This window comes from Jaculus jaculus, chromosome 10 (genome assembly GCF_020740685.1).
Source record: "Jaculus jaculus isolate mJacJac1 chromosome 10, mJacJac1.mat.Y.cur, whole genome shotgun sequence".
Classification (NCBI taxonomy): domain Eukaryota; kingdom Metazoa; phylum Chordata; class Mammalia; order Rodentia; family Dipodidae; genus Jaculus; species Jaculus jaculus.
The window spans coordinates 103,104,590-103,116,426 of NC_059111.1; the positions used below are offsets into that span (position 1 = coordinate 103,104,590).

General features: G+C 41.7%; 1 protein-coding gene across 1 annotated transcript; it reads left to right on the forward strand.

Moving 5' to 3' along the window:
- The first annotated feature begins 2,598 nt into the window (after positions 1-2,598).
- On the forward strand, positions 2,599-9,028 carry LOC101614315 (putative inactive serine protease 58). Its single transcript, XM_004661158.1, has 5 exons — positions 2,599-2,638; positions 5,058-5,196; positions 5,405-5,661; positions 8,645-8,784; positions 8,879-9,028. Exons 1-5 carry the CDS (start codon positions 2,599-2,601, stop codon positions 9,026-9,028), a joined length of 726 nt encoding a protein of 241 aa, XP_004661215.1.
- The last annotated feature ends 2,809 nt before the right edge of the window (positions 9,029-11,837 follow it).

Below are 11,837 nucleotides of genomic sequence, written 5' to 3' on the forward strand. Positions count from 1 at the left end.
TTATGGCTTCCATCCCAAACTACTCTACCCAGCAAAAGTATCCCTCATAACAGATGGTGAAAGAAAAACTTTCTATAACGATTCTCAGGGACTTTTTACCACTGAAAATGAACACAAGATGCTTATGCCATATTTTGCATTTGGCTTCCATGAATGGGTGGCTCAGGATTGAACCCCAGCACTTAGGCCTTGCAAGCAAGTATCTTTAAACCACCGAGCTATCTTCTGAATCCCTTAGGTCCTTCCTGCAGGGCATCGGTACCTGACTCACACTGCCCAGCATCAGTGGCTCTATGGAAGCACAAAGCAAGACGCCATACGCACGGTGCTCTGGCATTTTTCCATTCCTGTGAAAGCAGCACTATTGGTGGCACTGCCAAGGTCTCCTTCCAGCACACCCACGCACACACACATAAGTAAAGACGTGGCCCGGCTCCTGCGCACCTCATCTGCCTGTGTGTTTTCTCTGGGGCTTCACTTTCCTAGGCAATGCTTGTCAGCAGTAAGGGAATTCCTCCAGTATTCTCCGCTCAGGTCTTCTCTATTCAAAAGCATTTTAATTCCTATACTTTAGAGCTTTCAGTGGGTGGAGGCTTACACCCTCTACACCTGTTCAATTGCCTCAGTACTGGGCACTAGGTTTTTATTTAATGATGTTAATCTATATAAAAATTACAATTGCTTTCTCAGTGCCAGCACACTCAGAATGGGGATTTCAATTTTGGCTCCAACCTCACCACAAGGCCCAGTGTGGTCCCATCTTTTGCTCTGTTTCTCACCCTCTTTCACTGTAGATCTGAACATGTACCCTCAAAAGTAGCCAAACCACAGCCAGGATGTTATTCTGACTTTATATTTCCCCCAATTGAACAATATAGTCCATTACACTTAAATTCAAATTCAACCTCACTCAGGCCTCAGGTACATTATAGCCAGATTCCTTGCCAAAATACAAAGGAAATCGTGTGTCTCCTCATTCCCAGTAGAATATTTTTTTTCCCTTCTGAAACCTCATGAGTTGGGGACTCTACTGTAGATGATTCTCTTAATGATTTGATTTTTGAAACTCTCAGAATGTCTTGAGAATGGATCCTCAATCTCTACTTATAGTATGGCAGGGTTTCTTGAGGCCCAAAGTTCAAACTATTCCCTCTGAAATCCTTCCCCAAAACCAGTTCCAAAGATCTACCAATCACATTGTCAAGTTTTTCACAGTGACAACCCTACTCTCAGTACCAATTTTCTGTATGACTTTATCACTGCAAACAAATGCCTGACCAGAACCAACATAAAGAATTAAAAGATTTATTTTAGCTGACATTTTTGAAGGTATGCATCCCTCATGTCAGGGAAGGCATGGCAGTAATACAGAGGTAATGATGATACAGTCACTGGAGTAAAAATGAGAGCATGGATAACATGTGGTATAGGATGTACCACCTCAAGGTCTGTCCCCAGTGACCCATGTGAGCCTAAAACTCTGTGAGAAAATAAATGTTTGTTGTTGAAGCCACCCAGACTTTAGTTATATAATGGCAGCCTAAACAGACAAAATGTTTACCAAGGTAAATTTTCCAATCTTGGACCTACCTCTAAAGCATGTTATTCATTTTCTCATTGTTGAGTAGATGTCTTAGATAGAAATCTTATATAAAATATATATTTCCAATATAGTTTCAAATAATTTGTTACACTTTAATTTGGTTTAGCCCCACATGTTTTTGGTGGCAAATTGTCTAACTACATATAAACCCCACTAGCTTATAAACACTCTGAATGTGAAAACAGATAAGTTAAATTTAGGCACCCCAAACAAAAGCACAGATTATAGCATTGGAGAGATGTACATTATGGAAATTGATAGTTGGTGGAATTAATCCATAAATGTGTATAAATATCTAGTAGTGTGGGGAGAGGAGTGAAGCATTTCAAAATGTGTCCAGTGTCATGCAGAGGGAGCAATGTCATCATCAGAGGGTATTACAGACATGCAACGGTATCACAGAAGCAGGAGGGGTCAGCATCCTGACCATAACAGAGGCAGCTGCCCTCCTGCCCAGATCAGAGGGGAGGAGTCTGTGAAGACTGGGTGAACTTTCTCAGGTTAGGTAACTTCTTCTCTGAAAGGGAACCATTTTCTGTGTTAAGAACCATATTTCTGTGTTAAGGCCATGTTGTGGTTCCTTCCTCCATTCCTCCTCTAACAGAGGGTTCTGGACCATTTGCAGTCAAGGGCCTACGCCTTGTTGTGGTTCCTTCCTCCATGTCTAATTTAACAGAGAGTTCTAGAACCATCTCCTGTGTCGAGGACCTAGGCCCAGTTGTGGTTCCTCCCTCCAAGCCTACTCTAACAGAGGGCTGTGAACCATCTCCTTTGTCAAGGACCTAGGCCTGTTGTGGCTCCTTCCTCCATGCCTACTCTATCAGTGCCTCACTTTTCATGAGCTGAATGTTGCCACAGAAACCATTAGTTGATACTTTTGCCCAACTCTAGAGCTCTCTTTAGCATTATTTTTATTTGGTCACCTCCCTCTCTTCTCTTATGCTTTTCAGAGGATCACCTGAAATTCATCTGGTTAAAAAGCTTTCCACATAATCATGAAGTTTATCCTCCTCTGGGCTTTTATAAATCTGCTTGGTGAGTATGTGAGGCTGAATCTCTATATTTGCCAAAGTAAAGTGCTAGGGAAGGCATGAAAAGATGGGGCCAGACAGGGGACACCACTCCAGACTGCTGGGGTACTACTGATTCTGTCTCATTACTGCCATTGTCCCAAGAAGAGCACTTGCCTGCTCCACCTCCCACTGATGCTTATGTACCTTGGTGGAGGCATGGACACTGCCATACTCACAACCAGACCCATTTGTGAGAAAGGTATGACTCTGGACCTTCGAGTAGCATTATTGATGTGATGTTGGGACAAGAGGAAGTGGGTGCAAGGATTGAAAGCAGAAATCTAAGGGGGACAACAGCGTACCTAAAGTTTCCTCTCAAAGAGTTTTTTTACATTTTAAAAATATTTTATTTTTATATATTTGAGAGAGAGAGAGAGAGAGAGAGAGAGAGAGAGAGAGAGAGAGAGAGAGAATGGGTGTATCAAGGCTTCTAGCTGCTGCAGATGAACTTCAGTTGCAGACACCATCTTCATCTTGTGCATCTGCTTTACATGGGTCTTGAGGAATTGAACCTGGGTCCTTATGCTTCACAGCCAAGTGTTTTAAGCACTAAGTCATCATCATTCCAGACCGCTCGCCTCAATTTTATATTCTGGATTTCATCTTGTCGTCTTGTCTTCTAAGAATATCCAAAGCCAATCACATCTCACTGCCTCCACTGCCATGGCTGTCTTAGCCCACACCTCTTGTCTGAGCTATCTAATGATTCTCCCCGCAGGCGCCTCCGCCTCTATGCGCTCTACTCCACAGGTCGCTATGTGGGCGGCATCATCACTCCTTTACATAAACCTTCCATGGACAAGTTCGAGTTGTTCCTACGTCACATAGAACACTGCCACATCCTCTAGCTGCTTTCTGTGCAGTTCCCTGCAAACCTTGTCAACCCCCACCCCAGCGATGCTCCTTAAACATGAATTTCTGACACTTAGTGTAGCTGTTTTTCTCTGCATAGACTGGAACACATATCTGATCAGCTACCTCGTGTTCGTGCCATTGTTCAACATTGCCTATGGGGTCAACCCCGCCTACCGATTTAGTATTGCATGATGCAATACTAAATTGCATCTCGCACACTGACACGTAGACACACACAAATTGTAGTGCTGTTTCCTCTCCTCTTTGACATCACCATCTAGAATACCATTTTGTTTGCTCATGTATTTATTATCGAATGTGTCCACCACACGCATGAAGATAGGTGTAGCTGTTTTGCTGGAGCTCTTCAAACAGAGCCTGGCACATGCTAGTTCTTGACATGAATTAATTGCTCCCCACCCCCTCCCTGTGCCATGTTAGGATTTGTTCTCATCTTTTAATGGAAACTGTATCGTTTTTCCTTATATTGTTAATAAGAGAAAGGAATAATTCTGGTCAAAGCACTTGTATTGCTTTTACCATTACTGTGGCCAAATAGCTGACAAGAAATAAACTTCAAGGAAAGGCTATGTTGATCTGTGGTTTCAGGATACTGTCAACAGGATACCGTGTTGGAGAAGGCATGCTGAAGAGAGTGGGTTTGGTTAGCTGTGGTGGCAGGAGCATGAGGCTATATGCACCTATTAAGACAGACCAGGATGCAGAAATTGGACAGGAAGTGAGAATATGCTGTAAAACTCAAGGCTTGTATCTACAGTCCACTTGTTCCAGCTAAGTCTTCCCCCCACACAATGCAAAATTTCCCCAAACATGCCTTGTCAGTCAGCAACCAAATGTTCAAACACATGACCCTGTGGAACACATTTTCCAGTGGAACTGTAATAGAACTTCAAAATTGGTTTTAAAAAATGACTTAAATCTTAGATTACTTAATATAGTCTCTACTGAATTGTATACTTAAGAAAGTTTGTATCTTAAATTGAAGAATATTTTTAAGAATCGAAAGGGATGGGCTGGAGAGATGGCTTAGCGGTTAAGTGCTTGCCTGTGAAGCCTAAGGACCCCAGTTCGAGGCTCGATTCCCCAGGACCCACATTAGCCAGATGCACAAGGGGGTGCACTGTAGTTCATGTGCAGTGGCTGGAGGCCCTGGAGCCCTCATATTCTCTCTCTCTCTCTCTCTCTCTCTGTCTGTCTCTCTACCTGCCTCTTTCTCTTCTCTGTCTGTTGCTCTCAAATAAATGAAGAAAAATGAACAAAAATAAAAACAAAAAAAAAGAATCAAAAGGGCAACCAGCTTATTTCCTAAAAATAGGTATTTCTGTCAGTTTCATTCTCTTGATGTTTTAGGACAAATCATTTTACTGGGTTGCTTTTAAGTTAACAGTGTTATACAGAAGGATGGGGGAATTTGAAGCTGATTAAATGACATTCTTTGTATTTATCTAGTGATTCTGGAAAATATTCCCGGGATTTAGTGACGCCTTATTTTTCGTAATTGCCAGGTGCCTTGGCCTACAATCCAGAACACCAAGGTGGCAGCACTCCCCCCTACTTGGCCTACTTGTTGTCCGATTACTTCCCCTGCACTGGAGTCCTGATCCACCCTCTTTGGGTGATCACAGCCGCACACTGCCATTTACCGTGAGTAATCAGCCTCCCAGACCATTCTGCTCTTTGGGCTTGCAGTTTGGATCAGACCCTGGGGCCTGAATAGGACAGTTAGTCAAATTACACAAGGAAGACCTACAGGGGACATTCTGTGGAGGAGGCTAGTGGAGGAGGGATAGGTCAGTGTGGATGGAGGAGCCATCTGCGGTTAATACTTTCATGAACATCCATGTCGTTCCAGGAGTCTAAGGGTTATTGTGGGAATCTCAAACCCAAACGACCCCAGTGAAAAGGATGTGCAAGCGTCTGGCTATGAGAAGATGATCCACCATCCACAATTCTCAGTCTCATCTATTGAGCATGACCTCATGCTAATTAAGCTGAAAAGGCCTTTTAACCTCAATGATCATGTGCAGGTGGTCAACCTGCCCCAAAGACTTCCCTTCAGGGGTATGAAGTGCAGTGTCTCCACCTGGGCCTACAACTTATGTGATCTCTGTGAGTGCAAGTCATGTTTGTTGTCTGGGGACTTCAGTGACATCCTGTCAGCGTCAGATCTCATCTCTGGGCTTCTGCCATTCTGCCAGACTGAGCTTTCTTCCGGCTTCTGCATGCCTCCTTTTTATCACCTTGTCTTTCCCACATTCAAAGAATACTTCAAGCCTGTTACTGCATCATTGTCTTCTTTGTTTTCAAACATGAAAGAAGCAGTTTCAAGAAGAACTATCAAAAAGATAAGATAGGGCTGGAGAGATGGCTTAGCGGTTAAGCGCTTGTCTGTGAAGCCTAAGGACCCCAGTTCGAGGCTTGGTTCCCCAGGTCCCACGTTAGCCAGATGCACAAGGGGGCGCACGCGTCTGGAGTTCATTTGCAGAGGCTGGAAGCCCTGGCACACCCATTCTCTCTCTCTCCCTCTATCTGTCTTTCTCTCTGTGTCTGTCACTCTCAAATTAAAAAAAAATTAAAAAAGATAAGATATTTCTATGTCTAGTGCTAATGTACTATGCAGATGAAATTTTATTTTATCTTGGGTCTTTGTCCTTCGCATTAAGGCACAGCATTCTATCAGAGATTTACAAACCATCTTGGGCAATGAATCAACTCAAAGCCTTGAGATACTAAATAGTAAGATATCCAGCATAAGCTAAATATATATTATTATACTAAATCAGACATAACTTCATTATGTAACATGATAGGAGATATCTGAAGAGTGAGGGGAAGGAGAATGGGAATAAATTTGTCGAGTGACCACCAAAAATAATAAGGTTTTCTGTGTTTTGAAATATTTAGAGGAAATTTTGAACATTTTCAACATAAAAATGATACATGTTCAAAGTAATGAGTCATTACACTAGTTATACATGAATCAGAACATCACATTGGCCAGGCATGTGATCTTATAATCACAGTACTAGGGTGGGGGAAGGGACCGAGGTAGAAGGATTACCATGAATTCCAGTCCAGCCTAGCGAAAGTAAGACCCTACTTCAAAAACAAACAATTATATTGTATAACATGAGGATGTACAACAATTATCTATCAATAAATCTGAAAACTAAACAAGAATTAAAATGACTATTTGAGAGTAAATTTAAATTTTTCCAAAAGGCAAATAGTTCTCTGAAGAGCAATGTATTTCATTCATCTGCATTATACACCCTGAGTATGAAAATGTGACACCCTTATACACTCCCCACAAAAGCAGCTTATTTTATTTTGTGTTGGCCTATGTAAGTAAGTAGCCATTGTCAAAATAACTTTCAAAAGAAATGTGGACCATGAAAACACTACAGTAGAAAATAAAGCAAAGACTTCAATTTTTTTTAAAAAATTATTTATTAGTTTGCAAGAGATAGAGAAAAGAGTGACAGAGAGAATGGGCATGCCAGTGCCTCTAGCCACTGCAAATGAACCCCAGACATTTGGGCTCCTTTGAGCATCTGGCTTTACATGGGTACTGGGGAATTGAACCTGGGTGTTTAGGCTTTGCAGGCAAGAGCCCTAACCACTTAGCAATCTCTCCAGCCTAAGACAGCAATTTTTTAAAATAAAACAATCTTGTTCTCAATAAAGATACTAAAGTTGAGCTGAAAATATTGCTCAGTGGTTAAAGGTGCTTGCTTGCAAAGCCTGCTGGCCCAGGTTCACTTCCTTGTACCCACATAACCCACATAGAGCCAGACATACAAAGTGGTGCATGCATCTGGAGCTGATTTGCAGAGGCAGGAGGATCTGACATACCCATTCTCTCTCTCTCTTCCTCTCTCCCTCCTTGCCCTCCTTCCTTCCTTCCCCTAACCTTCACAAGTAAGTAAAATATTTGAAAATTATACTGTAGTCAACAGATATCCATAAACAGCAACACAAATTCTCCAAATACAGTTGCAAGGAGAAAGCTTCATAAGACGCCAGCCTATGTGCACTTATGGCTTTGCCTCATCTCATCTCACGTCAAGTATTTTACAGGTAGAATTGTTGACATTATTTGTGGACCATTGATGTAAAACAAATAACCTGAATTAGGAACCAGGACCCCTGATTCTAAATCATAGTCCAGCCACTTCCTGCTGCTCAGGTTACACATTGTTCCCAGTATCTTGGGTGACTGTTCTTCTGTCAAGCAGATACGTTTTCGTTTTGGCTTGTTTATCACCTCACAAATGAGGAAAGAGACTCGATGTCATTAAATCTCCTCAAACTCTAAAACTTCCACGACAAATGATACTCATTAAATGATCAAATGAAATTTATTTAATTTTATTGCAAGAGTGTCTCATATTTACAAATATCTTCAAAGAAGTTAATCACTCTGGTAGGGAGATGGGCAAGTTATTTATCTCATATTCACATCTTAATAAACGCTTTGTTCTCTATTGTTTACTAGGCTAACTGCACAAGGAGCTCCCCTCCTTCCTGGTGGTCACAGGCAGCTTTTCTCTTTCCTTCCTTCTCTTCATTGTGATAACTTCTGTGACTTCAGTCTTGACCACAGAGTTTCAGCTGATAGGTTTTTATGGGAGAGTTCTCTTATGCACTTGACCAACAGCTGCTTGAAAAAGTCAAACCGAGCTGGAGAAATGGCTTATAGGTTAAGGCACTAACCAGTGAAGCCTAAAGTCCTACATTCAATTCCCCAGTGCCCACGTAAGCCAGATACACATGGTGGCACATGCATCTGGAGTTTTATTCAGTGACTAGAGACTCAGGTGCACTCATATTATGTCTTTCTCTCTCTCTCTCTCCCTCCCTCCCACAAATAAATAAATAAATAAAAAAAATATTTTTTAAAGCAGGAACAAATGAGATTTAGACTTCCCTATCTGGAGATGCTCCAAATGGAATCCAGTTCTAGTTTCTCAGAATTTTGATCTTTTCGGTTCTGATGATAAAAAGGTAAATGCTGCAAAAGAGGTAAAATTTTAAAACAGGTATTGAAAAATAAAAGAGTTAACAAAGTCTGATTTCCTATTTCCTATAGCCAAGTACCCTGACACACTACAAACTGTGAACATCTCTGTAATCTCCCAGACTGACTGTCGAAATGCCTACCCAGCTTATGATATCCAAGATAATCTGATCTGTGTGGGCATTGTGCCAGGAAGACGGCTGCCTTGCAAGGTAACATGTTCTTAATGTCTTCCGTTTCCCTTTTGTTTCTTTGTCTCTTGCCAGAAAGATAATGTGGCTGGTATTTGTGTTTTCTTTCTGGTAGGAGGTCTCAGCTGCCCCAGCCGTCTGCAATGGGAAGCTGTACGGAATCCTGTCTTACGCAGATGGATGTATCTTAAGGGCCGATGTTGGCATCTATGTGAACATCTTTCAATACCTACCCTGGATCCGTGAAACAATGGCAAATAACTGACCCTCCAGCAGGAATTCAGTTCCATGTGATACCTGTAACCAGAGCCAGTCTCAGAATTAAATAAGATGGGCTTCTTGGATTGTTGCATGCATTATTGTTCATTTCTGCTGAACAGCCTGTGGTTTAGCAGGGACTCACCATCAGCAGTCCTTTCTACCCCTCACTGAAGATGGAAAACTCAAGACTACTTAGACAGTTGGAGTTTATGAAATGTTCATTGTTCATTCAAATCGTTACTATTTACTGGAAAAGTATCACTTCATAATCACTTGGGGTTTCAAACCCCTACCTCTGGCACTGAAATGGACATGTATCTTCAAAGAGTTAAGCACCTCATTTAGAAAAAGATAGTTGGATAAAGAGTGACAACTGGAGAGATGATTTAATGGTTTATATGCTTGCCTGCAAAGCCCAAGTACCCAGGTTCAATTCCCCAGAATCCATGTAAGCCAGATGCACAAAGTGGTATATCTATCTGGAGTTTGTTTGCGGTGGCTAGAGGCCCCAGAGTGACCATTCTCTCTCGCTCTCTATCTCCTTCTCATAAATAAATAAATAAATAAATAAATAAATAAATAAATAAGTGAGCTAAGAGAAGAATCCTTGAGAGAATGGGTTTAAGGTTGGGGACTGTAGGAGGCATTGCATTAACATTTTCCTTGTCCACACAACTTTCAGTACCAGGCACAGAGGAAGTCCATCCACTCCTTTGCAGGATTCTGGGTATCTACTGACAACATGAGAGGCTAGCACAATTGTAAACAGAGGCTTATGACATAAGAGATGAATAGAGAGTCCAAAACCAATTTTTTTCAGTATATATTTGCCCACATATTTAAAGTATATGATTTAGGTTAGCATTCAATATAATAAGTTTTGTCATGATATTGTCATACATCGGTGTTATACTTTGTTCTCATTTGTTAAGTATGCTAACTGTGCCAGTAACTCTACTTCCCTTTGGTTTTCCCTCAAGTACTTTTCTTCTTCCTTTCATTCTCATTTAAGCTGAACACTCTAGCTTTAGTAATGACCACAGACATTTTGTCAATAGGTTTTCATGGAGGTGTTTCCTTGGCCCGGTTGACTGCTGGTTTAAATATTAGAATTAAAAAAGGACATTTAGATAGTTCCATTATTTAGGGATGGCACACTGGAGTAGACCCATGGATTCTTTCAGTCCAGATGAGGAAGGAAAGAACTCAGAAAGTCCAAGTTTCTGCAGTAACTCTAGTCCTCTCCAAGGTTCCAAAATTCCAAATGAGCTAAGCCCCATGAAGAGTGTAAAGAAGGAAAGTTTCGTGTATAAACTGGTAAGTTTAATGAGTGAGGGCTCACCTTCACATATTATATGAGGTGACACTATAGTTATTGGAAAAGCCAATGGTGTTGAGCTTGTTACACAGAAAATCAGCTACCCTTCTTGGCTGATAGGCCACCTGAGGTCCAGTGACAGTTCTGTATCAGGCTGTGCTGGCTGTTGACAAGAGTGGTGGCTACATGTGCAGGGAACCCCAGTTCTGAGGGGAGCATAGACCTGGGAATTACCAAAGCTTGTAAAACAATGACAGCAAGTCCCAAGATCAATAAGAGAGTCCTGACCAAACAAGAGTGGACAGAAGAGCAATGGAGCAAGATGTTCACCTCCTGATCTGGGGAGTGCATGGGTACGCGGACACATACACATGCATACTGTGAGTATACCACACATGCACACACACACACACACACACACACACACACATACAGGGAATACTCTTAGTTAAAGGACTATGTCTTCCTTATTCTATCAAGCCACACCTGTGGCCACAGTGTCCTACACGAATAGTTCCACTGTGACAACGAACTTCCAGTACATTCCTCCAGGGAAGTCTGCTTTTCATCCCAAATTCAGTAACGCTGCCTCTGTCTTCACAGTCTGGTCTGGTTCTCCTGCCTCTACACGCTCCCTGTGCCTTACTTTCCCCCATAAGTAGCTCCTTTGAATGCAGCTTTGACTGTCAGACCTTCCAACTGTGACTACCTCATTCACAACACACATTCTCAGCCCTCTATGCCTGTGCCTCCGCCCTGATGGCCCAATGCCTTCATGTCCCTGGGTGCCATGTTATCGTTTTAGCTGATGCATTCAGAATCCCACGGCGAATGCCAACAACTCCTCTGAGGAGGACCCTCAGTGGAATGGGGACAGATATCAAAAGGGGCTAACCAAGGGGGGAGGGTGCAGGGGTGGAACCAACACATTACTTGTTCATACAGTATGTTCATAATTAACAAAATAAGAACTATATGATGCAGCTGTACCACTCCTGGGTAGAGAGTCAAAGGAAATGAAAGCAATATGTCAGAGAGATATCTGCACTCCCATGTTTATTTCAGCTTTATTTCCATAGCCAAGAAAAAGAAACAGTTTCCATAAACTGATGAATGGAATAAAATATGTGTCATGTATATACACTATTTGGTCATTAAAAGAATGAAATTCTGTCATTTTGGAGAACATGAATCGAACTGGAAAACATTATGTTAAATGAAAAACATCAGGGGCAGAAAGTTAGCCACTGCATGAGATCATTCATATGTAGAATATTTAAAAAAATGTTGATTTTATAGAAGTTGTGAGTAGAATAGTGGTTACCAAAGCCTGTAAGCAACAGAAGGAAGGGAAGCAAGGGGGAAGAGAGCGAGGAAGTAAAGGAAGGAAAGGGAAACATTAAGAAGGAAAGGGAAACATTAACCAGTAAGTACTGTGTACCTACTACTGAGTACTTATTAGATAGAAATAAGAAGCTGTGGTGTGCTATTGCAA

Bases quoted from the DNA above. Each gene is read 5' to 3' on its own strand.
- LOC101614315 (XM_004661158.1), top strand. From the start codon at position 2,599: ATGAAGTTTATCCTCCTCTGGGCTTTTATAAATCTGCTTG. The intron at 5,197-5,404 runs GTGAGTAATCAG...ATGTCGTTCCAG, and splicing joins GCCGCACACTGCCATTTACC to GAGTCTAAGGGTTATTGTGG. The intron at 5,662-8,644 runs GTGAGTGCAAGT...TATTTCCTATAG, and splicing joins CTACAACTTATGTGATCTCT to CCAAGTACCCTGACACACTA.